General features: G+C 39.8%; 1 protein-coding gene across 3 annotated transcripts in view; it reads right to left on the minus strand.

Annotated features, from left to right (window-relative positions):
* Window positions 1–26,679, minus strand: part of SYNE2 (spectrin repeat containing nuclear envelope protein 2) — a 196,753-nt gene that overhangs the window by 144,088 nt on the left and 25,986 nt on the right. For all 3 annotated transcript variants that reach the window (XM_065838733.2, XM_065838734.2, XM_065838731.2), the window contains exons 3-26: window positions 22,446–22,507; window positions 21,390–21,485; window positions 21,044–21,121; window positions 20,860–20,952; window positions 19,475–19,656; window positions 17,650–17,846; window positions 17,079–17,179; window positions 16,177–16,278; window positions 15,288–15,425; window positions 14,069–14,233; window positions 12,082–12,194; window positions 11,265–11,421; window positions 9,473–9,569; window positions 9,142–9,329; window positions 8,815–8,979; window positions 7,412–7,585; window positions 5,489–5,638; window positions 5,089–5,262; window positions 4,282–4,416; window positions 3,971–4,126; window positions 2,581–2,792; window positions 2,398–2,473; window positions 995–1,113; window positions 284–407 (exon numbers count right to left, since the gene is read on the minus strand). In XM_065838733.2, coding sequence (XP_065694805.1) covers window positions 284–407; window positions 995–1,113; window positions 2,398–2,473; window positions 2,581–2,792; window positions 3,971–4,126; window positions 4,282–4,416; window positions 5,089–5,262; window positions 5,489–5,638; window positions 7,412–7,585; window positions 8,815–8,979; window positions 9,142–9,329; window positions 9,473–9,569; window positions 11,265–11,421; window positions 12,082–12,194; window positions 14,069–14,233; window positions 15,288–15,425; window positions 16,177–16,278; window positions 17,079–17,179; window positions 17,650–17,846; window positions 19,475–19,656; window positions 20,860–20,952; window positions 21,044–21,121; window positions 21,390–21,485; window positions 22,446–22,507 — 3,254 coding nt within the window. The remainder of the gene's footprint in view (window positions 1–283; window positions 408–994; window positions 1,114–2,397; window positions 2,474–2,580; window positions 2,793–3,970; window positions 4,127–4,281; window positions 4,417–5,088; window positions 5,263–5,488; window positions 5,639–7,411; window positions 7,586–8,814; window positions 8,980–9,141; window positions 9,330–9,472; window positions 9,570–11,264; window positions 11,422–12,081; window positions 12,195–14,068; window positions 14,234–15,287; window positions 15,426–16,176; window positions 16,279–17,078; window positions 17,180–17,649; window positions 17,847–19,474; window positions 19,657–20,859; window positions 20,953–21,043; window positions 21,122–21,389; window positions 21,486–22,445; window positions 22,508–26,679) is intronic.

The following is a 26,679-nucleotide window of genomic DNA, read 5'->3' on the forward strand; positions in this document are numbered from 1 at the left end:
GAGCTCCTTTCTGTAGTTATTTTTTCCATCAGGCCTATTTCAGCCTGTAGGCCACAAACTGAGAGCCACCGATTTCTTCTTTCAGTGCAGTTTTGCAAGTGTTGCTGCTAAGGAGGAAATACAGTTCTGCTGAATGCTAAACCCTTGATTTCCCTTCTAATAAACCTGGTGGTAAGGATGCTCCTTTTCCCTTGGCAACAGACATAACACAGAGAGGTGAGGGCTCTACATAAGAAAATAACAATTTAGGCACCAAGTATGTTTTTAAAAGATGAATACTTACCTGTAGTTCAAGCAGCTTATTGTGAAGGCATGAAGTGCCTTTTATTTCATCAGTAAAGCCAGATGCTACTTTTTCTCTGCTGATTTGCAAAAGTTCCTCCAGGTTACTTCTTTGTGTGTTATAGCTAAAAAAATATGCAATCACTTTCAGAGAGAATATCACTTCTAATTTAGTTGAATGTGGCAGGGACTGGGACTTGCTGACCTACAGATTACCACGGAAAATAAGCACAGTCTATCGCAAATGCATATTTTTATCTAAGTGCCAAACGAATGGGTATAAACGAGCAGCACATAAAAAAAAAGAGAAACTGCTCACCTGGCTAATTTTCAAGTCTGAACGCCTGCCTGCATTCTCTAAATTCAATTTTATGAATGTAAAAATGTCAGTTCTTTAAAACTTGATACATTTATCTTAACTGTGCAATATGTGGCGTTATTAGTAAGGCAGATACAGATTTTTCTGTCCCGAGAAAAGAGCAGAAGCTTTCTAACTCTAAGTGTTCTTGCTACAAAATCCTAATGTTTGAGGTATTTAGCTGTTATAGTGCTTCCTTATCAATTACAGGGCAGTATTAAGTAAACTGTAGTAGAACAAGAACAGAATTCTGCATAGCAAAAGCGCACCCTATGTTCAGTACATTCAATTAATTTATGCGTATCTAGCATAGTATCATCTCAATATACATGCAATTTATCCTTTAAAAATTACCTCTCTAATAAAGCTGGTATGGAATAATCACCATCTTCCTCAAATTTCTTTGCACAGCTTTCTCCATTGTGATGTTTCACATCTGGTTCCAAAACTACGTCTGCAGCAGGTCCTGAGGTCTAATAAAAATAAAAAAAGGTAACAATGAGCTCTGCATCATGTTTTGTCAATACATAGTGAAGACTAACAGACACCTACGAACTCCAGAAAGAAGCAATTGCTTCATGCGTCCCAAAGGAGATGAGAGATACCATTCGTCAATACAAGATATGTTTAAACTCAGTCATGAACCAAAAGAGCAAATTTTTGTATACTTGTAGCCCATTCATTCGTTCCTTCCACAGATGCTGGGCCTTTGGCAAGCACTTTCCACTTGTGTGAATCTCTGCTGCAGCTCCACGGACAACCTTGGGCAACCACAATGCACTGTCTTCTACAGTTTTTGTCAGGCTGCTTATACCAGATGCCTTTGCATGCCTCTCACCCTTGATCCCAGGATATATTCTGCTCCCTCCATTTGAGGCTGGCTGATGTTAAGTTATACAATTCATACTTGGATTATCCATGAGAGAACGTATTTCATGTTTGTATCAGGAATAATATTAGTTACCTTACAAGAGATCACCCTTGAAAATAGCCAATTCCTACACACCTTCGAACTTCATGTAAATCCAATGGGTCCCTTCCTTTAAATCACCAGCCTGCAGGTTGGCTGATGAGCTGTCTGCAGCCTGACTTGCATGAATGGAATCGAACTGGCTGCCCAGGGCAGTGGTGGAGTCACCATCCCTGGCGGTGTTTAAAAGGCATTTAGACGAGGTTCTTAGGGACATGGTTTAGTGCTAGAGTTAGGTTATGGTTGGACTCGATGATCCCGAGGATCTCTTCCAATCAAAATGATTCTATGAATCTCTAATGTTTATCCTAAACAAGACATCTTCTGTGGCATCCAAATGATGAATGGCAGTATCTTGTCTCTCAAAAATTATCTCTAAGAAGTTCCATGTTCTGGTTTTCCCTATATTTTTCTAAAGCAAACGCCTCCAAATCTTCATTATTCTTCCTCTTTGTGTCCTCTGAAACTTTTTCAAATTACTGGGACACTCTAGAGGATTTGCACTTGAACATAACTTCACACATGACTCTTCCAGCTGAAACCCACTCTTTAGCAAAACATAACACAAGGCTGGAGAATCACATCTCCCCAGGATGCCTAGTGTTGTGTGTTGCATGCCTCTTTTTAATATTTACTTAGTCTGCGTTTCCAAGCACAATGGGTTTTGAGGTCTGACCAGAGTCCTAAGGTCCTACCACAATCAGAATAATAATGGAAATAATCTGGTTTTCCTTTTGCCAATGATCTCCCCTAAACTGTTTTGTAACAGTAAGCATGGACTTCTTACCTCCTGGACCGAAAGGATATCAATTTCTTGAGAAGAACTGGGCTTTTCTCCATTCTCAGAAGCAACAATGGAGCTCCTACAGTTTAAAAGAAATTTCAGCTTAAGAACAAATATGAAATACAAAGGGAAAAAAAGGAATCCTGGCAAATGAATCTACAACACATCATGCTCTCAGTCACCCACTCTTTCTTAGACGAGTGTCCTTTTCCAGCGCGAGACAGCAAGGCTGTGTAAGTATCTTGCACAATTTGTTGAAGCTTTTCTAGCTTTTGTTCACAGTCTGCAGTCAGTGTCTCTATGCCTGGCACAGTTTCTTCTGATAGTCTTCCCAATATTTTAAGGTCTTCTAATGACTTGCTAAGTTCCCTCAGGCAGCCTTCGTGTGAAAAAAAGGCCTAAACAGAGAAAAAACATATAATACATTCCTATTAAGTCATAAAGAGTTGCAATTATTCTCAGACTTTCCTATTTCCATTGTCTTCTTGGACGAGTGCACTTAAAGCATGAGCTGTCAAACCAGGAGAGAAACATTTATTTTCTCTCAATTCTTTTTCAAACAGATCCAGGAAAGAAATAAGGATTTCTGGCAACATGTTCCCCAGCTGCATTCACAAGACTACACTGACTCTTGCTTGATTTTTAAATTCATTATGCTACTACAGTTTTTGTTACTTTTGGTCCCAAGTCTTCTTCACACTGACATCAGAAATACATCTCCCATTGACTACTGAAAAAATAGAAATAGAAAATTTATTTAGAATATTCCCCATCAATAATCAGACTTTATAGGGTGAAATAAAGATATACTAAAAATCTAACAAAAATATGAGCAGAAGGAATACACCTGAGAATGCTTCTTTCTCTTTACTCTTGCATATGTAACATTTGCTGAAGATGAACCCATGAGAAGCAAAGCCTCCACTGAATTCGACAAAGACCAAAATTTCATCAGGAAAGCAATTTCTTACCCTTATAGGTGGTAAACTGGCAACATTAATGCATTTCAAAGAGTAGGATGAAGGAAATTACTAGAACCAATGAAGCATAAAACCCGTTGCTTATGGAATACATAAGATTCAGCATGACACACCCGGGCAAGTCTTAGTCTGCCTCTGTGGTTGATTTATAGATAGCACAAACATGGAGGCAAAGTGCAGCTATTGCACTGTGAGAAGATTCATCTGAAGGCACCTAACACCAGCTATGCAACTGTAACAAATCAGGGGATTCACAGAATATGTAATAATTTCTTATTTTTATACTCTGCACAGCTAAATTCATTTTAATGCTTCAAGGCCTTTTTTTCAATTAAAAAAAAATCAACAATAAAAAGATACCATCCATATGAGAGGGAGGTAATTCTTACAGTCTGCAAGGAGGCTAATATCTGCAGTCAGAAGAGGGAAAGAAATAATCTGGGTGGCCCCTTTGTTCTGTGTTTACATAACATTGAGTGTAGGGGTCCCATTCCACAAACAGGGGTTGCAATAAAGTACCTAAAAAACAAGCAAGAAGGACAGACAAAGCATTCGCAAAGAGAGGCAGGTGAGCAGAAAAGGAGCGTGCCAGGTACCTCATGTTCCTTGAGGAGCCCTTTGGTTTTATCCATACTTAGGAGTTTCTTCTCTTTGCCTAACTGCTTATTGATTTTTTTGAAAGTTGCGTTAAATTTCTTTTTTTCTCTTTCTACTACAAGCTGGACACAGGATATAATTTCATGATGAACTGCCTGCAAAATTCAAAACACATTATCCCTGTGAGATGGTGAGACAATATTACAAAGCAAATAAAAACCTCAGAACATATTGTGACAAAAAACTCTTTTTCAAAGATGCCAGGCCTAATGAGAACACAGAGCAGATTTTCCTTCCCATATTATCTCACCTCCCATCTTTTACGAACATCATTGCTCTTTTCTTCCACTACCAGCTTTTCATGATCAGATGAAACATTTTTCAGTTGTTCAGCTGCTTTCAAAAATTTGTCGAGAACTTTATTGTCCAGAGCATTAACAGCTTCCTGCAAGAGAAGCATCATAATGAAAAACAAACTGAATTGAATATAGTTTATTTACCTAATAAAATTACATCAGTAGAATACAAAAACCATGCATAAAGCATGTATACATGGCACATATGGGCTGTGATGGCTATTGCATGGGTGAGTATGAGGGCATTCTCTACCCTTGCATACCTGCAAAAAGGATGCAGACAACATCAGTGTGTATGCTTCGGAGAAATGCAGATGTTGTTCTTGTAACTCCCCTTTAGGGGCAAATTTGGGACCAAATTTCTAGGGAATACACATGGTCATGTGGAGATTCTCTATTTACAATCATGCTCTAAAAACCTGTCCAAGAATCCAGGTGTGTGATTCTTGATGGGAATCTTAATTATTAATCAGGCAAAAAAGATGGCTGTAGTTCAGAACATGATGAGTTCTGATGGGATGATGGAGAAACTTAAATGAAGACAGGGTACTGAATAAACTGCCGTACTGATTTACATTTCTTCATTCAGCCATCTGCCAAGCTAATATATGCTAACAGTGCTAAACGAAAAAGTTGAGAAAAGCATTAATAGCTACAAAAAACCTATTCTGGTATTTTTCTCACTGTGGTGTCTTGGCCTTTTAGATACTAAACAGTACAAAGAAATACTCAAATTCAGCTGATTCAGAAAATAAACCCACCTCATATCTTGAAATACATTCTCCAAGACTTAATTTTTGACTGACAAGTTGCACAGCCTTTGAAATAGAGGCCTCAAGTTCTTTCTGGGATTCTTCAAAATTGAGCAAAGTCTCCTGCTCTGCAGGTCTCTTCTCAGATTTGGGCAAGATGTTGTTCATGTCACCCATGACAGCCTTGGAAGAAAGAGACTCTTTGAAGAACATGCCTGAGTGTCAGTAATTCCATAAAGTTATTGTTTCATAATATCACTCAAGTTTTTCAAGTTGAGATACTGATCTTTGCCTCAGCAGGAGTCTAGGAGACTTGATTCCAATACATAAATGGAGTCTTCCTTATCACATAATGCTAAAATTAGAGATGCCTGTGCATATTAAGTACAATAAAAATAAAAAAGAGTACCTCTATTTTGTCTCTGGCTTCTTTAACTCGTGCCTGCAGCCCAGAATGCTGTTGGGACACCGGACTTGACACATTTTGCGTCAGGGATTGCAATATCTCTTCTGCTTCCACAAGCTGATTTTGGCATGAGGTCCCCCTTGCAGCCAAGCTCTGGTTGAACGAAATGCATTAGAAGCCTGCACAGTATTTGTGTTTTGGTTTTTTTTAAAGAAACTGAAAAAAAATGCCAGTCTTGGTCATGGATGGTCAATATCTGGTCAAGGAAAAATCTTATGTTCCAATTATGGTCAGTGTATTGCACTGCAAAATCTCTATGTACAGAGAAAGAAATCTGCTGCCATCCACAGGGGATTCTGTTTGCTGAAATAGTCTTTCTGTCAATGTGATACCTCTCATGTCTTTGCCTTAGAGCTAATTAAAAGTATTTTTTAAACACGCTCTCCCATCCGAACAGCTTTCTAAATGAATGTACAAACCACACATTTGGATATGCATCATCTAATCATGAAGTCATCCAACAGTAAGCACATCTCAAGGCTCAGATTTTCTGGTGGTATTCAGTACCAAAAGGCAGGAAGCAGCTGGGCATTTTGCATGCAAAAGTAGTGTGGTGTATTTGAATATTTATCATGAAATGTCGTTATTAGAGCGGTTTTGATCTATGAATATTCAACACATTTTCCTGTTTGAAGTCGTCAATTAGTATTCTTCTAATGATAATTAGTGCTTTATTCTGGATCTCGACCTATTGTACTACAGGTGATAAGCAACCTGTGCTCTTCTGTTCACCGACATGGAGATACAATCCCAGTCACCTTTTTGCAGGCTGTATTTCAGGGTGTCTTTTGTTACTTTCCTGTTTTTAACAAACTGGTGTCACACTGCAAAATTAGACTTATTTTATAAACATAAGCCCACAATTACAAAAAGATAAATAGATTCTTTTCATAGGCTCACACTCCTAATACCGTCAACTTAACACAGTGCAAAACGGCATAAATCAAAAGTAAACCAGTATTAATTCTCATTCACAGTTATTGCAGTGGATTTAATGTCCCACCAAAGATCTCTGTTTAATTTTAGCCCTTAAACAGAAGAATTCCAATGAAATCTCCTTCTGGTGGTCACCTTGCTGCCATTAGATTATACTGGCTCTGTTGCAGAAATAGCAAAAGACAACATAAGAAAGCACTTCAGCTTCTCCAGTGCAAACCTTGGCATCTGTGTTCAGTCTCACCTTCCCTGGCAGGTGAAGAAAAGCAATCAGACTTTGTACTGAAGGTGCTGAGTGACATTTATGTATTTCCACCTGCCATCTGCTGGGGGGGGAAACAGTGATCCCTGTCTGAGAGACATGGGAAATAATAGAGACTAGTAATAGTAACAAGAAATTCATGAGTGCTCATTGTGGATGTTTAGAGCAACTGCCTGTAAGCCGAGATGCACAAATTACCCAGCATGCTGCTGAAAATACTTCAAGTATTTCGGATTTTGACAAGTAAGTCTTGGATACAGCCAAGATGTCCCAAACCTCCTCCCTGCACTGCAGGGTAGATGACAGAAAGCACTGTACGACCAGGGGAAATTCTCAATTCAGCACCTTGCAAAGTTTTAGTCTGCTGCAAATGCTGGGCTGGACAGGGAGTAATTAAGATTACTCGAGCAAGCTGCTCATCAGTGGTACCACCAGCACTTCATTGGCACCTGCCTGTCATCTGGACACACTGATGCTAGAAGATTCACTGATAGTTTATTTGGGATTGATCCTAGGAAATAATATCAAAACATTATCACTGACTTGGCTTTTTACCAGTGTTACAGCACAAAATCCACAATAACTTCTGCTTCACTGGTGATGGCTCATTTTACGCCAGCAATTAATTTGATCAACAAGTATTTTAAGCAGTGTATTTCCATTTTCACCTGCAAATGTTCCTTTGTCTCAGGTTCCACAGGCCCCTCATGACTGATCTCGCCAAGCAGTTGTCCAGTCTCTGCTGCCCAGCTCTCCACCCCTCCAAGGAGCTCTTCAATTTTCTCCAAGTTCCCTGGAAGCTCCCTGGTCTTTTCAGCAGTGTCTGGGCTCTCTTCACCAAGCTATAAACAAAGAGCAGGGTAAGATGTTCACACCCTTCATCAGTTCTTGGGTCTCTCAACTACCCTCCTGCAACAACACAGTCATCACTTCGGTTGCTTTCCAGCTTTTGCACCCAACAGGGATTGAAGGAGAAATAAATTGCAAACATATATCATGTGAGGCTCAGGTTTTTAACCCTGAGAGCAGGTGTGACAGGACAACCTGTGCCCATATGGTCCATCCCCCCTCCTGCCAGGGAACAGTCCAAGAGAACGATAGCTGGTGTTGGTCAAATCCACATCAGGGACCATGCTGACAGTTTAGTGGTACTGCCAGTTACAGGCCAGAGTTCAAGCATTTGCCCTTGCCTTTTTATATATAAAAATAAATATTGTCTATATTATAGTCATAATGTCCAAAGCAATGCCAAAAAAATAACTCCTGAACTCCTTAAGCCTTTGTAAGGGTGCAAGAGACCTCTTTATCTCTGCTTCCTGAATATATGTCCTAAAAACATGGTTTGCTATGGGTTTTTCTATGAAAATCTGGATTTCCCTCACTCTTGGGAACAAGTTTCCTTTGATCTTCTTGCATTCTCATTAACCTCATCTACAAAAATGATGTAATTTTTTTGCCACCATTTATGGTCACAGCAGTACCTTTAATGAATGTCAATGAAAGGCTCAACTTAGAAAAGTAAGAGCTCTAATAGTCCCAGGCAGAGCAAAAACGTCATTCTTGTGAAAGCATTGTAGGAAATGTAATATTTGCAACATTAAGCAGGTTGTATAAGAATTTACAGGAGCCTCAACACCTGTCAAGTGAGCTGGTTTAAAGTTGCACAACATTAGAAATATCTATGGAGCAGTAATTACTTTCTACTAGTTAAGGCAGAGATTATACAATTTAGTAAAGGCTCACAAGCTCTTAAGAAATTGATTACTTCCATCTCTAGAACTGAATAAAGAACTTCATCCTGCAATAAGATTTCCTTTTATAAGTGGTTTTAAATCTTCAGTTTAAAAAAAAAAATCAAACTTTTTCCATTGCGTCATAAAAAGCATTTAACTCAGTCACAAAGACTCGAGAATGGGATTCTTCCGTGAATTTTTCGTTCCTCCTGCTTAAAAACTGGCAACTATGAGTTGACTGTGAAATTTATTAATGTCCAATTAGCAAGCTGGTAAGTCTAGAAAATATTATTTTGAAGGCTACATAGCAAGAGAGTCATATGAAACTAATAACTTACAAAGTGTGTCCTCTTGATGAACTTAGCCCACCTCCTATTCAGTTTCTTCAGTTCTTTGGCAATATTTGATCCAACTTGCTCTTTGCTGACTTCGATGAGATAGTTTCCAGCTTCATTTAAGGAACCGTGAACTGAATTCCACTTTGCCAGGATCTCAGCAGGGATCTAGACAGAAGCAATGAAATCATTTAAAGCAGAACCCTGCCAAAAGTTTATTTCCAAAATGAGGAACAGAGAAGCAACAACAACCCCTGTCATGTACAATGGTTTCCTCCCAGGAGGCTTCCAAATACCTCTGTCATTACAAAAAGAAATGCAACCACATACCTCTTTCGGATGCTCATTACGTTTTTCTTCCAGCCAAGTCTTTAGTAAGTGGATATTTTCTGTATAATTACTCCAGGAAGACCGGACTTTCTGTAGGGTGGTATTTACATTGGAAATATAGTCTCTGCACATGGAAATCTTTGACTCCACTGTCTTAAGAAGTTTGCTAATTTCTTGAGGATCTCCAGCTAGGACATCAAATAGAGAATATTATCATACACTTGGAAACAAAGAGGTTATTTTACACAAAACATAAGTGGGAATAAAAACTGGTGATAGCACAACAGTTCAAAACAGAGGTCTTCCTACCAGTTTCTGTGCACAAACTTACCTAAGTCAGGACTGCTTATGTTTTTGGTTTTCAAGTCTTCACAGATATGAGTAGCCATTTCCAGTAGAGTTTCAAGTCTTTTTTCTTCAATGAAATTCTGCCCAAAAGGAAAAGTAGTTGGCATGGGTAACACTAACACACATAAACCAGGTAAAAAATGCAGCTTGGGATACATTTCTTTAAATATGAGCTTGTAACCTGCAGGTTAAACATAATCTGAGAAAAACCCATTCAGCAATTCATCTGCACCCTTTAGTCTGAAATTAACCTGTTCTTTTTTCTGCCCATGCAGAGAGTAACTTAAATAGGAGTATTAATTCCTGAACACAGTTGTCTGAGTCACAGCCCTGCATGACTCCGGACTGCTTATTTCAAAAAATTACAGCCCTAAGGCAATATTGAAAAATCACATCTAGAACAAGTCAGACAGAATTTAGTCACAAAAAAAGTCAAAAAAGTGATGAAAGTGAAAGGTGGATTTCCTTACATGAACAGAAATATTAATATCAACATGCATAGTTCCTGCCACAAATCAAGTAAGATCCAAACTGGGGATGGAAGGGGTGAGAGAGGAAGAAATGGAAGCAAAGGAAGGGACATGCTTTGAACATATACACAGGGAATGAGGCACTTGATTCTCAGCCCTTCTGTATCTGAGCTGCATCTCTCCCCAAAGCTCCCCACTCCTACAAACATCCTATCTAGTAGGCTACAAAACAACCTCTCCTGTGGCCATGACAAACCTGGGCCACCACTCAGCCAGGACTGCACATCATGCGACCAGAAGGAGAGACAGGAACAAGCCTAAAACTCCCAGAGAAAGCTCTATATTCTATCTGCTTGAGAAAAACATGAACCACAACTGTAGAAATAACATGATAATAAGTATTTAAGAACCCAACTGAATCAAGAATCTCAGCACAGATTAACTCTGTACTCCCATCTCACCACGGGTTAAGGTTGATACCACTCATAAAACCTGGTATTTTATACAACTTTTTGTTGCCTTCTTCCACAGGTCTGAGGCTCGTGAAATTCCTATTAATTTAACTAGGTATTTGTTAGTCTGGAAAGCTTATGAGAAAGTCCACAAGGATGGAATTCACAAGGAGTCTCATTAACTGGCAATGAGGCAAAATTATGGTATCACCATTTTCATCTCTCTGCCTCTATTCTTGATGCAGTATTCTTTGTTGGTATTTGGGGTGGGGTAATCCATCTCCTCCTACAAGACTACATGTGGCATTTCAGTAACTTGAGCCCAGAAGCTGAGCTAAGCAGAAAATATCACAAAACAAGACAATTCATATTCACCATGACACATAAGGAGGTAAGGAAGCTGGGAAAACAAAGAGGCAACAGCAAAAGGCAGCCAAGCCAGCACCCTGGGTAATGGTTGTTTTTGAACTCAGCAACTAATGAGCTACTCCAGAGAGGTCTGTGTGGATTTGAGCTAGGGAAGGGCTGCTACTGCTGGTTCTGTAGTCTAGAAATAAAGAAATCTTCCCAATAAAGAATAAAAAAGGGCACAGAGAAAATTATAAACAGTCACAGCTCACTCTGTTTCTCCAAACTGAAGAAAGAACTCTCAGAGCAAAACAGGAAGATGTGGTGGGGAAAGAAAGCTTCTATGGAAATTTATCTGTTCTTTGCATAAATCCCAGATCTCCCAAGTCTACCACACTTCTATCAACTATCATAGTACCCTCAGATGAGGACAGACACAAGCTTGAATCAAAGAGAAGCAGGGAAGAATTATTTGTCAGGGTGTGATACACATATTCCAACTTACATTCCAACTTTCCAGCAGTGATTCCACGGACTCTTTTGCCCCGTACTTCATGTCCCAGATATTTAGCTTTAACACCACCTCATTGGCAAGAGCTGTGCAGAGTCCACAGTGGTAGTCAAGGAAGGTGCTGGAGTTTGTGAAAGGGATATTGCTGAATCTGCAAACAGTGAAATGTGGCAAAAATTAACTCAAAATCATTAGATGTAGAAGGCATTAACGTATACAGTTTTTAGTCTAAAAACTCAGAATTACATCTATTACATAAAAATATTTTTTTGTTACGACAGTAGTAAATTTTAAGATAACAACAAAATTTTAAGTAGTAACGACTTTGAGTCAATGTTGACTGCTCAACCTTAAATGCCAGGAAAGGGGAACCTGCCATCTGTATGTCAAGGCATCTCAGGTTATGGACATAGATTCACTGGTCATTTTTGAAAATATCCTTCAGCAGATACATGGGATTACATAACCTGTACATCTCAGTGATTTTATAAGGTAGAAATTAAAAATTAAAGAATCCCCACCCCCAGAGAATTTTTTACATTCAAAATTTTCATGTTTCCTGCCTACACCAGAAAAGGGTATCTGAAAAGATCCTGTTAATGAACTCCACTTTGTACACAAAATTAGACATTAATTGGACCATTGAGTAAAGCTGCCTGCTTCACTTGACAGTCAATTTGTGGTTAGGTGGAAAATGCACTTTTTCTGCAAGGCCTGGATAAATTATGTGCTTTATTCAGAATAGCAGAGCAAGTCAATAGCAAAGCTAGAATACAACATAGTCAAAAGAGAGGAATTTGAGGATCACAACCTTCTTTTCATTTCTTCTAACTTTTCAGGCAAGACTAGGGGCATATTCTTCTCATCTTCATTCTTAAATGACTGGAGGGTGTCCAAGTGAGAATCAAAACAATCCATCAAACCCTGGGGAGAAAAAGACATAGTAAGACATTTATTTTAATTCTAGAGTATTTCATCTGGGAATCTACAAGTCACCTGCCATAAGGGTGAGAGCTATGAAGAACTAGTCATCACAAGACAACTTTCCAGTGTCTTTACCCATTAAAGTGCAATGAAAATATTTATTTCATCACCTTCTAAAGTGCATATTTAGTGCAGTACTACCTGATTTATCTTATCACTGTGCATCTAGATAAACGTAAGGAACATGAATTTACACTACCCATACTATAAGTTTTTTCTGCATTTTCACTATCATCTTTGGGACAAAAAAAAGTGTTGTTGTAACAGTTCGGGGATATTAAGTTGTTTCTTGCTATGTATTAGCAAAGACTGACAGCAAAACCAGTTGAATAAACCTATTTTATCAGGCTTGCTTAATACTTCATTTGACTGCTCAATGAATTTCCATCTAACCCATGCTGACAGCATATTACATTAACCTTCTGATGGCCAGTATCACGTAATTGGCGAATATTTTATGGACATGTGTTTCAGCACCAAACTCCCTAGGTAAAAATAAGATATAAAATGCATTGCACAGAATATAAGCATATTCATAAGTGGCATATGAAGAAATATGCTAAAAGTTCATTTCCATGGAATAAAACCTTCCACAAAGCATGTTAATGGAAATGGCTAAATCCTAGGGCAGCCCTCAACCCCCAAAATAGTGCACAGATTTTAAACACTTGATTTTGTAACCTTAATACTATTCCAATCAGGCAGTTACAAGCATTGGTGGGAAACTTTGCAGATTTTAAGAGAAAGTAAAATTTCCATTGTAAGGCACCACCTTGGCAACAAGATCCCTACACGAGACGCACTAAAAGGACCGACTAGAGGAAGGAGCAGAATGTCTTCCATCAGGTAAAGTGGATTTGAGAGAAATTAAGTATCTTGGGTTTCTTCTTCTTAAGAAGCTTAATTATTTTATCTACATGTTCAATGGGAAAAAAGAAACCCCTAAAGCAAAGACATATCTCTATCTCATTCTTAAAAATGGTTTAACTACTTAGGCTGAACAACAAAAAACATAGATCAAATGGTTAAAGTCTGGCAAAGTTGCTACCAGCTAAAAAAAAATCTCTCATTTCAGGAACTGACTAGCAATGGCCCAAAAAAGTGGTGTTATCAAGCCATTCACTAGAACTTCTGTTTCTCATTCTTTCACATTCTCTTCAAGGTCACGTTACAAAAACATCCAACTTCTCCATTGTTCATAAAAAAATCAAGTACAGCATGATGATGATCAACCAAGCATCAAAACATTTACTCTTTTCAGAGTTTTCAAACTCAAGGGACCTTTAAACTGTTATCAGTGTAAAGATTTCAAGATCAGAATACACAACTTGCATGGTAATGAGGTATCAAAATAGCTCCCATTGCTTTGAATGGGATTACAGAGTGATTCAGCAAATACTTAACTTCAAACACACAAACTTTGGTGAACTCACTGGAATGTAATCCTGAGCCCAAGTGCTTTCCTGAATAGGTATGCATTAAGTAGAGATTTAAAGATAAGGATGCAATTACCCTCTGTTATTACTTAACAAACAAATAAGTTGCAGGAACCACATAAAAAAAGAATACCATAATTTATTCATTCAGAGAGTACTCAAATTTAATCTCACCCCAATGAAGTCAGAAACCTTCCTTATAGATCAATGCAGTTATTTAATTAAACTCATTATTGTTCAAAGGTATGTTCAAAAGAGCTTTTAATCTTCAGAAGATAAATATATCCACACCACTTCCCAAAATGTCAAATAGCAATTCCGTAACAAGTGTTTTGTTAGGTCAGACTGAAGTAGAATGTTCATTTCTGATCAGCATACCTTAAATGTCACAATTTTTTCTCGGAAGACAAGCATTGCTTTAAACGGGTCCTGCAAATCCGGCAAATCTTCTGCCTGCAGATGTTCTACCTCCTGAAGCCAAGCCTCAATGCTATCCAGAGGGGAGGGTAACATCTGGTCCAGCTTTGCTTTCCATTCATTAATCTTAAAGAGGAAAACAAGTGATTACATTTCTCACTATTATTTTCTTCCCCACCCCCAAGATACTGACATTAGCCCCATAAGCTGATGTTCTAGACATCCCAGAAAAACAAAAAACCACCATTCACCATTCAGATAAGGAGCTCCCAGTGCAGTCAGCTGCAAATCAGCTACGTTTACCTGAGCCCCAGGTTTGCTCCCCAGCCTGCAATCTCTGTAACACTACAGAGAATTTGGCAGTTATTGCCCTTGGCTGGTGACCATCTTGAGGCCCAGCAACAGGGAAGTTTATAGTAAACTAGTTACAAAATAGAGAGGACACAGGGATGCTCTGGACAGCTTTCCCTCATGGGGTTGGCAGGGGAACACCTCTTCCACAAAGAGCAACTACCAGCAAGGCTCAATACATCCCCACTTGCGGCAGAGGGAGACGACACAACCAACCTCATCGCAAAGGACTGACTAACCAGACCTCACTGTATCACTATCCATGCCATGGGAAAGCATATATCAACACACTTCTCCCAGCTGCATCATTATCTGAGCCATAATTATGTCCCAAAAGAATCTCTTAAGACAGGGGTGCCAAACTCATTTTCACCTGGGGCCACAGCAGCCTCGCGGTCACCTTCAAAGGGACAAATGTAATTTTAAGACTGCATTAATGTAGGAGTAGTTACATTTATACAGTCCTAAAATTACATTCACTCATGTGGTCCCTGGTGAAAATGAGTTTGACATCCCTGTCTGAAGCATATTAAAAAAATTTTGATCAGAAGAGTGCTCAAAAATAATCAGATACAGGCCATTTTTCGCAGACGTCTCACAGTCCTGAGGCTCAGGAGGCAGAGGGTAACACAGACACCTTCTGCCTTTTCTTGGGCACTGTATACCACTCAGTTTGTCTGGACCACAAGTTCAGGGTCAATACTTCTTTTATCAATCCAAGTAACAGTATCACTTCCCCACTTTTCCGTGTGAGTTCCTGGGGTAGACTTAGGCTTCTTCATCAAACATGCTCACACTGGTAAGGAGGTGAACTAGAAATGCCTCTGACCTGAGAGACCAGTTTATCCCACTTTTCTCTTGTCTGCTGCCGGTCTTCACTCAGCTCAGCTCCGCTTCTTTTTGATGACAACACAGGCAGAAAGGGTTTTTTTTCTCGGTTAAATGCTTCCATAAATGACATCATTTCCTAGAGATAAAAAGGAAGAGTGATTCACAGAAGATGACTTCAGATGGAAGCTCATGGAGCCAAGTACTGACTTTGAACACGTCAATACGACTTCCATTAACTTCAAAGACTGTGATGCACAGAAAGGCAAGAGAGCAGGCAAGAGGCATACTTGTCTCCAGGCAGTGTTTGGGTCTGAAATTACAGGTGCCATTCACTAGCAAAATCTGTATTTAACATAATCTTAGTGCAGTCAGAGCATGATTCTCCCCTCCCAGCAAGAGAAAGGGAAAATTATTCCTCTCACAGTCCCCCATGGGCCATTTTATTACAGCTGGCTACAATATAAACCAAAGGAAATTTTACTTCAGGCACAATCTATAGCCCATATTTCAATTACTCCTCTACAACATTAGTTGCATAAAACCTACTCTTATGGCAAATGTGACCCTGTAAAGGGCATATGTGCTTGAATCTTGCCTAAGTTTTCCACTATGTCAATTAATTAAAAGACATTCTTTACTCTTTCCAAAAAACTTTGCTCTGCTCAGGAAACAGATATATAAGGCTTGTTTTCTAACAGAAAGTATTTCAGCCTAACCCTCCCTTAATCATCTAAGGGCATTTAGCAAATTCATTGTCAGATTTCCAGCTCTTGTTTAAAAGTTTATTTAACACTTCAGTTTAGGCAACAAAGATTAAAAGCTATGTTTCTGGGAATATTTTTAATATTTCTTTTTGCAAAAGCAGTTAAATACAAAATGCAACTTACTTTGTACTTCTGGTAATATGTTTCATTCTCCGTGTTGATCAGCAACTCTGCAAACTTCTCCTCCTGTGCAGCCAACCAGCTCATGGCCTCGCTTACTTTTTCCTGGTAATTAGAGCAGAAAATTTCATTTTTCCATTTTGCAAGCCTTGTTTTTAATTTACATTGTGCCATAAAACAACACACAGTGAGCATATGATAAACCCTGTTCAAAGCTATTGAAAAGCAAGTAATAATTCCCGGTGACTCTAATGAGTTTTGTGTCAGCCACTATTATAAAGCAAGGTCAAAGTTTCAAAGCTGGCGTCTGGATACACAAAGGCATCTGGATATACGAACGCATCTTAAACGAAAAGCCTGATAGCAGTCCTACTGAAAGGAGATTATCAGTATGCAGATATGTGAATAACTAATTAATACATAAACTCCCATAAGATAATATAGAGAACAGAAAACTTGGTTTTCCAACCGGTATGATCTGTGAGTGATGACTTCTACCCAGTTTACATGTCAGCTATTAAATTGAAAGCTGGTTGTTCTGCACATTTGCAAATCTCTCTGCCTCTACCCCAACATTTACATACAAACTTCAGAGCACACATGAAAACAACCAGATTTGAAAATGTCCTCTGTAACAGTTAAATGAAAAAAAAAACAAGACAACCTGCACAGCAATTTCAGTTGTATCATCAAAAATCTTTCATGTTTAGTCTTGATTACCACAGAGGAGCATCAGAAGGTTCCAACCAATTCGCCCTGTCAGTAGCTGAACCAGAGGATCTACCCTCTAACTGTTACTGAGTCAGGTTATATAGTGGGCAAAGAAAGCACTGATATTCTTGGCATCCATGATGCACATTCATTTAAAAACAACTCAGTGATAAACCACATAACATATGACATACCTGCATGTCTTCTTCAGACTCATGCAAATTCCTGGAGTATTGCAAAAACTGAGCCACATAAGTCATGATCGATTTTTCATCTGGGTTCACAATGTCAACATCTACGAGAGCCAACACACCATTTACATAATCATGCAGCTTCTAAGCCTGATCACATAATTACACGCTATACTACAGTTATTAAAACACATTACCATAAACATATTTATTTTGCAGCAGCTCAGTTAACATACCATTGCCAGAAATTAATATGTAACGAATATTTTTTCCTTGGGAATATTTTAATACAGCACGATGCACCAATGAAAAAGTTTTTCCCACGAAGAGGAAAGTCTCATGTTCTTTCTTCTGCATATTGTTCCTGCATTTGCTGCCAATTCAAAAATCCTACAAATCCTAAGTACAGTCAGTGTTATAAAATAAAGAATCTCAGCTCTGAGCATTACAGTAAAGATCAACGTTCCATTTCAACCTTAAGCACAGCCTTACTTCCTGTATTACAAGTCAACACATATAGGATTACATTGATCACACTCCTGACAACAAAGACAAAAAATAGAAGATAATTTACCTTCAGGTTCAAGAAGTCGTGGAATATTCAGCTCCAGTTCTGCAATTCGGAAAGCCTCTTTCAGGTTTTCTTTATTGCTTCTACATTTTGCCTTCTCCAAATCAACTAGACCTGGTCGTAAGGTTTGGATGATGGCTAAAAAAGGCAGACCGCTTCGCCAGCTTGACTTGAAATCGGTCACATTGATAGAGCCGTGCCTGTCCCAAAAATTATTAGAAACAAAATGTCACAGCCTGTTTCCTCAGATGTCCTAAGTACAAACTTAGAAATAAAATATAAATTCAGTAAAATGGGGTATGAGCCAAACTTAAGGAGTTATAGAGCACCATGCCATTGAATTTCTGGAGAAGCTGGGTCAGACAATACAGCCGGTACCACCAAACACTGTTACATGTATTTTTACTATTTTCACAAAATGACTCAATGTTTTTGTCTTATGTTGCATTCTGAAGATAAAGCCCTGCTGATCCAATATCCTTTCTGAATATCACTTTTGTGTTCAATACCTGTGTGTTCTATGGGACAGAAAAAAAACAAGCAAAGCACTGAAGAGCACGCAAGTATTTGTCCGTAAGGACACAGAGTATTGGAATCGCCTCTGGCATTTTAGAAAATCCAGACCTTAAAACAGACCTACCACTGCAAGAAAGAGATTTTTTTTCTCTTATTCAGTTAGTGTCCTTTAAACGTCTTCTATGAAGCGGTGCCTGAACAGTGTTGTGAGGTGTCCAGAGAGCTCTGTGAACCATGGTAAATTCTGAGACAACTCTCCAGAAACAGTTCATGTATTAGGAGAATGTTACAGCATGGAAAACATGGGGGGTTTCAGGTGATCAAAGTTAGTTACAAAACAAGAGGCCAGGACTTAGATTTGTTCTTTTACCAAAAACTATAGGATCCACTGATAACAAAATGACTCAACATGATCACAGTTCAGAAAGGATGCTATAAAACAGACAACAATATTGCTGAAAAAGAAAAACAAGCAAAGGAAAGAGGAAGCTTAAATGGACAGAGAGCTGGTTTTTACATGCCAATCAATCTTGTCCTGATAAAACACAGCTAGAAGGGAAACTTCAGTGCATGAAAACATTCTTTCAGCAACCACACAGCTGGAGAGAAAGAGCTGCCATTACTGTAAAACATATTTGAAACAACCTGGGGTGAAGCAGTAGCCCTTGAAGAAAATGTAAAGCCATTCCCTTGCAAGAAATATCTGTGTCTGTTCTAGATTATATGTTGTGAATATCCCCACTGACATCAGCAGAGCTATCTGTACATCAAGCATAAGAAAACAACTTGTCAGAACTGGGGACTGGGAGCTCTTACATTCACTAGGGTCCTTCTTGGGGATCACGCAGTGTTTTGACAAAAAAAAAAAAAACATGACATGTAGGAATCCCAGAAATCCTACATTTTCCATTAAAAAAACATTCATTGAAACTTTGTTAACCAGTGCCAAGCACAAGGATTAAAACTAGCAGATCACGTAAACATTCCATTAGACTTATCACAAAGAAGCCCCTAGAAGAGAAAAGCCAAACAACTCAATTTACATGGTGGTATTTATTAGTAGGACTAGCTTCACTCTATTATATTTAAAAGGCTCGTGTCAAAACATTCAGAGCCTGATTGATGCTAAAAGTACCAGTAACATCATTGGAAATCAAAGGATTTTCTGCTAAACTGTCACTAAGTTATGTAAAAAAATCCAAAAAACAGCAAAACAAAAACAAACCACCAGGGGAAAAACATCACCCCATTTAGAGGAAAGTAGTAAATATAATGTATAACACATTATTTATAAGTCTTTGATGGAACTTACAGTGAACACTGTTCTTTTGCCCACAACAAAAGAGCCTTTGTAGCTGACATCTTCCACCGTTCCTTAATTTTAGCACTTTTTTTAGCTGATCGGCTCGCCTTTGGAGAGGAATCGACAGCACTTGAAGAATCAAGTGAAGGCTGATTGTAGGTACAAGCAAGTGTCCTGGCAAGTTCTTCAATCTATCAGAGATGATGGGAGAGTTAATCAGGATTCAGTGAAAAATTACCAAGAACATCTATGGCAGAAAAACAGAATTAGAAAAGACACAATCACAGCTGTAATTCCCCTGCTCCCAAAGATCAGATCAGGTGTTTTTATACATTCAAGCTGAACTATTTCATGCTGAATTCCCATCTTTAGGTCGTTTTTTGGCAGGAAACATTCACCTAAAGAATTAAAGTTATACTGTGGGTACCAGCACTGGCATCAAGCACTCTTGTCACTTAATGCACTTTCCTACTCCTCCTACTAGTGGTGGCAGCTGTGTTTTCTACTGAACAGTGTCCTGAATTAGGCATGCTCAGAGTTTTGCCTCTATCTACTCAATAGACCTCAGAGATCTACTGTTGGTTAGAGAAGCTTAGTTTAGGTAAAAATATACTGAATACAGCTATGTGCAGCACAAGAACCTTCAGCACCAAAGTACCTTTACCAAGAAAAATGAGGGCTACACCTAAAACTGTTCAAGAACTTTGCTTCTTGGCTCTCTCCTGAGCCTCAGTCACCAGTTTAGCCCCAGTGCCCATATGTTAATTCACTGCTGGGTTCTTGCTGGAAGACAGTTTGTCTCCATCATCCTATACAGTCCTACAACACGATCAAAGCAAGACCCTGAGCTTTCAAACACCCCTCCTCCCATAACCTCATGTCATGCAAGAAACATGCTCAATATCTTGCATAAGAAACATCAGTATGACAGTCTTCATGTTATTTCAGGCACCTGCTATTGAAAAAAATAATAGCAAGAATTATACACTGTGAGCACAGCCAACACTGAAAAGGGGGCTGTCTCTGGGGGAGATGCACACGAGCCACTTTGCACTATTTGGAGCTTATTTATTACAGGCCTTATACAGCCAGGCAAAGTTTAGCCTATTTTTTAACTGGTTACTTAAAAAAAAGAATTCTCGATATCTTTACTTACTACCATTTGCATCTAGGTACTGTTCATCAGGCTGTAATGCCACCATTGCATTGGTAAAGCAGCTCGGAGACACGGGCAAGACTCACTGGTGCATCTCCTCCCTGAGCTGTCACTTCGGCACGTCAGAAAATAATCTTCTGCTTTGTACTAATTCATCTCATTTGGCAGCCACGTAAGTCAACACGTTTTTGTGCTTTTTCCCTCTAATAAAACTCTCTTACATTGCTGAAATACTTACATGAAAATGAAATATAATTGTCCAAATCAAGCCAAGCACAATGGAAGGTTTTCCTTCAATAATGTCAGCAACATGAATATTTATGAGCTTGAGCTAGGGGAAAAAAAAAAGGATCATTGTTAACAAAGAAAATTTTCCACCAGCTAAACTGGCTTTAGTTGTAAGTTTTGAAGTTAATACTCACTGATCTGCTCTTTAAAAATGTCAAAGCATTTTCTATGTTGCTTCTGCACTGGAAGGTATTACATCCTTTTTCCCGCGGCTGTGAAGCAAAAAGAACAGATTACACCCTCAGCGTAAAAATTATTTTTATTTTATATTTTGCTACAGGAAGTCCTACAAAGATTCACAAATTACTTCAGATACACTGAAACACGTCGAAAGAAGTTTCAGTGGTGTAAGAACAAGTTACTCTCAAACAGCTCTATGATTCCAGAGGAATCATTCATATGCTTACAATTAAGCATATCCAGAAATCTTCGCTAGATTTGATGAAGCATTGAGGTAATATTTTTATTACTCTGTCTTACCAGATGTTGACCTGAAAGCACTTCCAACAGATCCAAAAGCAAATGTCCTTGCTGTATGTCTGTATATAGGTCCGAGATAACAGAAGGAGGTGTGTGCTGCAAAATAAATTTCAGTGCTTGTCAAACCACCTTTTGTCATGTTGAATTCAACACACCACAAAATATCACTTATTACTCTGTTAAAAAATACTTAGATCCTTTATTTTTCAATAAATCCTGCATTTAATTGGCCATATTCTTCTTCTTTTAACCCACTATTATGTTTGTATTGCACTCCCCTTTGCCCTGCCTCTGAGTTTCATAAGGGTAATTTTACCCCTCATTTCCAAGTATTTACACTTTTCAAGGAGGCATGTGGAGGAAAAACAAACAAACAAAACCCACAACTTTGAAAAAGGGGAAGTTGAGAAGCAGTTAATTCATATTTTGTCCTCTTAATCACTGTACCCCACGTACAAATTTGAATACACAGCTGAACAAATCCTCACTCTTTTCACCCAGTTGTGGACAACAAACCTACCGTGAGTTCAGCAGCTTCTGCTCAAGGGGAAACCAAAACAAGATTATTTTTTTCACACAAGTAAATCAGAACCCCAGCACATGCTGCACGAGCTGCTGTGAAAGTTTAAAGAGCAGCTACATTACTATGTGGTTTGTCTTAATACTTAGCAGTGACTCAGGTCATCCCATTAAACTCATGTTCTTGGATTGCATAATAGAATACTACTTACCTAAACACAGTAAAACAAATCATAAATACAGAACCTCATAAAGCCCTGAGACATGTGCCACAATTCAGTACAAGTATGTTTTAGCACATCAGCAAGTAAGATACTGTCACCTGCTTATAAACTGTCTCTTAAAAATGTCTACGCACCATCACCAATACAATGCTACTACACCTATTAAACAAATGCTTTCCAGAGGCTACTTTTCCCAGACAGTACCTAAAATCTTATCTTAAATTCATTTACTCCTAAAAAATTTCATCTCCATACAGTGCAGGTAAATCAAAAAGGCAAAAAGCATGCCTTCCCTAAGGAATTCCTTTCTTACCTTTGCCAATATTGAATTTATCCAGCTAGTGAAGGTTTTCTTCTGTGTAAACTCTCGCTGCACTGGGAGAAAAACAAAAAAAAAGTTTATGGAACAAATTATCTGGTGTTATTTCTTTTTCTCAAAAAGATACATGGTGCTCATCTCAAATCTAAGGTCTGTTCTTCCACATATTAGAACACAAATAAATATTAGACTTTCTCAATTCTTATTTTAGAGCTGATATTCTTTTGAATACTTGATACTGCAAGGACCTCTACAACCATCAAACGTACTTCTACTGGATGCAGCAAAGAGCAGCTAATAAAGGTTTTCTCAAAAGCTTAGCAAATGCAAATGGTGGCATGAACACATCATACATCTGACATAAGTCCAGCCATTCCTAAATGCTCCTTGAAAGACTCAAGGCCATCATCAGTACAAGATCCACTACTGAAATTCAGGAAAGTCTGTGCACGGGATTGGGTGATGAGACCAGGAAGGAGGCTGGAGTTAGGTGATAAACGCAAATCTGTAGGTGAAGCCACACAATGTCTTGGCTAACCGAAGGGCTGGGAAGAGTTATTAGGCTGTCATCAGGGGATATATCCTCTAACAGCAACACTTTCAGCATTGGACCCTCCCTGAGGTACACAGACCAATGACCCAGCCAAACAGGGGCACAGAGGGTCTTCAAATAAGAGGGAGGAAGAAGGAAGGGCTTGAACTTGTGCCTCAGTAAAAAATGGTGAAATGGGACTCAAAGCAGAACCTGGTCACACAGAGCTCCAGCTCTTCACCCAGGTCCCACAGGCTGGCATGCAGTGATCGATAACCAGCAGTTGTGAAGGGAGATGGGAAATTGTTTAAGCCCACATTTCAAAAATCGGAATATTTTAATAATTTATCACATCAGAGTAGAGGTCAAGATAAGGGAAAGCCTTTCTTCATGGCTTGTGGGCAGCAGAAAAGAGGAAAAGGCTAGTTCTCCGGAAAGATGAAGCAGAGCAGGAGCAGCAGACGCAGACCAGACCAGCTCCCCAGCCCCGTCCCTGTCATGGCCAGCGGATTATGTGATTTCCAAGCCCATGCTCCCTCCCAAAAAAACACCCCGTTCCCAAGACACACCACCACCAAAACCATACATCCTCGCTGATCATCTGTATACAGATGTGAGGGAACAGCAGGAGGTGTTGGCTCCTGAGTTTATGGCCTTTTGGGCCTCACCACTGCAGAGGTGTTGCTGCTGGTGGCCATCCCAACAGCTTGTGGGAGCAGGCATGAACACAAACCCCTTCTTCCTTCCCTTTCTGCATCAGTTTTGACTGAAAGAGTTGAGGTTGTCTTCCCCAATAAACAGGCCAAAAAGCAGCATCCCCCCCACCAAGGAGCCTGCCTGGAGCTGTGGAAGGGCAGTCACACCCTCCCTCTTCCCCATTTGAACAAAAACCCAAAAGGCCTCATTGTTTTTTAATAGCTCAGACATTACAAAGCACAACAAACAATTAACTGAGGGAGGGCAAGATTATACAGTTAGAAAAGTTGAGGTTTTGGTTGCCCAAACCACCATCTTTGGCCTGTGCCATCTGCATGGCCATCCAAGCCCTTCCCTCTGAGGGCTGAGGTGGATGCCAGCCCCTGCATGCATGGCTGCGGGCAAGGGGCTTTGGGTACTGGGGTCATGGCGACACGGAGTCCCCAAGCCCCTGCATGTGGGGAAGCAGATGGGATGGGATGCTGGCCCAACACTCTGCCAGGAGGACAGGAGAGGATGGTGCGTATTCTCCACCATGGCATCAGTGGGTTTCAGGGCAGTGAGCACAGCCCAGGCCTGGAGGGAAATCATAGAATCACAGAAGGGACCTTCAAAGGCCTTCTAGTTCAACCCAATGCAATAAGCAGGGACATCTTCAACTAGATCATGTTGCTCAGAGTCCCATCCAGCCTGGCCTTGACTGTCTCCAAGGATGGGGCATCCACCACCTCTCTGGCAGAGATGGCAAGCAAGGAGGCTGAGGGGGCACTTGCTGCCCACATCCCAGCTGGGGTAAATGCTCTTGCCTCATGGGATTGGCAGCAACAGACCCTGAACAGGCCACGGCTTCGCAAGAAGAGACAAATCTGGGAGATGGGGTGGGAGAGGGTGATCTCATCTGCCTCTGAAAGGATGCTCTTGCACAAAAGATTGATTATGAAGGCAAGTTGATATCAGAAGGCAAGTCGAGGGCTACTCAGCAGTAGTTATGTATGTTTTTGTAGACTGGGCAGGATGAAATATAACAAAAAACATCAAGCCCTTGGGGAAAAATAAAAATCTGACTGCTCTGCTCATGAAAATGCCATTCAGAAGAAAATGTCCCACACTTTATTTCACTTTGAGAATCTGGCAAACACAAACCCCAGTCCTGGGTGACTTTTCATCATCCAAGATGGCCCAAAGGGCTCGCCACACAGAGCTTCACCAGCTTATGGAGCGCAGCAAGCAGCTTAAGGATAACGCAGCCTCCAGCTCCTAACCCCACCATCCAACCCACAAACCTCCTTCTGCTTCACCAGGCGGGCAAGCCGCAAGAAAAACATTCACTCATTACGTGCATCAAGGGCTGGTTTGCATCCTGTAGCCAACGTGTCTTTCAACAGTCCTCTAATCTGCAATACTACGATCTTGTCAGAGCATGAAACAGTCGATTTCCCCTGCTTGCTGGATTGTCTTATGCTTCTTTTTAAACATCACCAAGATCATGATGAACAGTAAGATAAGGGCAGTCTTAAAGACATGGACAAAAATGCAATCTCAGAACTCTGTTTTGTTTGGAATACAGAAAATAAGTGCAAGCATGCCACATAGACCAATCAACGTCGCAACACTCACAAGGAGGACATAAATAGCATGGAGCTATTGCTTCATGTTAGCACAGGACCCAACCACACCCTCTGGATGAATATCCATACAGGAGTCATTCCAGTTACCTAATGAGCAATTATTGAGTAGCTACACTCAATTTTATCAGGCAGGCAAGGCTGGTATTCCTGGCACTTGAAAAGGGACGGAAAGCAAATATTAACTACTCTGCCTGACGCCAGTGACTCTTCCAGCTCTAGCTCTTTCCAAACACACGCTACTGCTACTGATTTGCAGAACTTGGTTTTGGGGTCAGTCACAGAAAGATGGTTAGAATGAGGATGTTTGGTCTTGTTTTCATTGAACCTCTCCATATTAATGTGAAGAAGCATTATGCAATGTGAGCTACATACTGCAAGTGTTGATTCACGTGGGCAGCTCCCAGGCAAATGTCTCACCTGGTGAAAGTACAAGGTGGTTATTTCACTGCACACACCTAAGCACAACTTACACCCTCCTCAAGCTACAGTCACTGCCTAGTGCAACCCACCAGGCTGCCTTCCAAGAAGCCACAGCCCCAGCTGCAACGTGGCTTATCTTCTTACCCAAATAAATAATAATAATGAAAAAAATCTCATTGTCAATTAGTAGCAAAACTCCATGCTTGCCAATATCTCCCACGACTGTAGTGCAGCAGTCACTCTGTTCCCTTCCAGGCCATACAACACACAGCTCAGTACAGATGTGCCTCTGGCACCACGGCAAGCAGTTGTAGTGCAATTTTCAGGCTGCGTTTTCCCTCCTGGCTCCCCCCAACTCTCCTGCTCAGAGGCGCTAATGATTTAATCAAGCTCTCAAATTCTTATCTCTACCACGTGGTTAATTAATACGGATTTTTATTTTTATGAGGATGAATGGATTCTTTGTTAGGCCTTTTTATACGACTCTAAGTGACCTTGGTTTTCTCTTGCCCTAGTTTTCAAAATGTCACTGACCCAGAATATGAAGCTATCAGAAAAAACTGATCATTTCCTTTACTTCGGGCCAAAACTCGCTGAAGCAAAAAGTGGATCTGAGAGAACAAAATAAGAACCTGTTAATCTGAAGACTATATCTATCTATCTGAAGACAATATCTATGACATTTCACCCTGTGTTTTAAAGCTAATCTTCAGAACAACTCTTTAGGGAGCAATAACACATAGAAATAGCCTGTCACGTAGGCTAGCCAAAAAATCAATACACACTGTTGGCCTATGACTGTTTTAACCAGCAATGAGCTACTAACAAGTGTAACAAATCAGACTAATCATTAAGCGCTGGAGCATGGGGACATGGCAGGGACCATGTCCATGCCAAACTCTCCCAGAAAGAAGAGGAGGGGAGGGCAGGAGCGCTGCCAGCCATGGTTTTA

The sequence above is a fragment of the Patagioenas fasciata genome, chromosome 5 (assembly GCF_037038585.1).
Source record: "Patagioenas fasciata isolate bPatFas1 chromosome 5, bPatFas1.hap1, whole genome shotgun sequence".
Lineage (NCBI taxonomy): Eukaryota > Metazoa > Chordata > Aves > Columbiformes > Columbidae > Patagioenas > Patagioenas fasciata.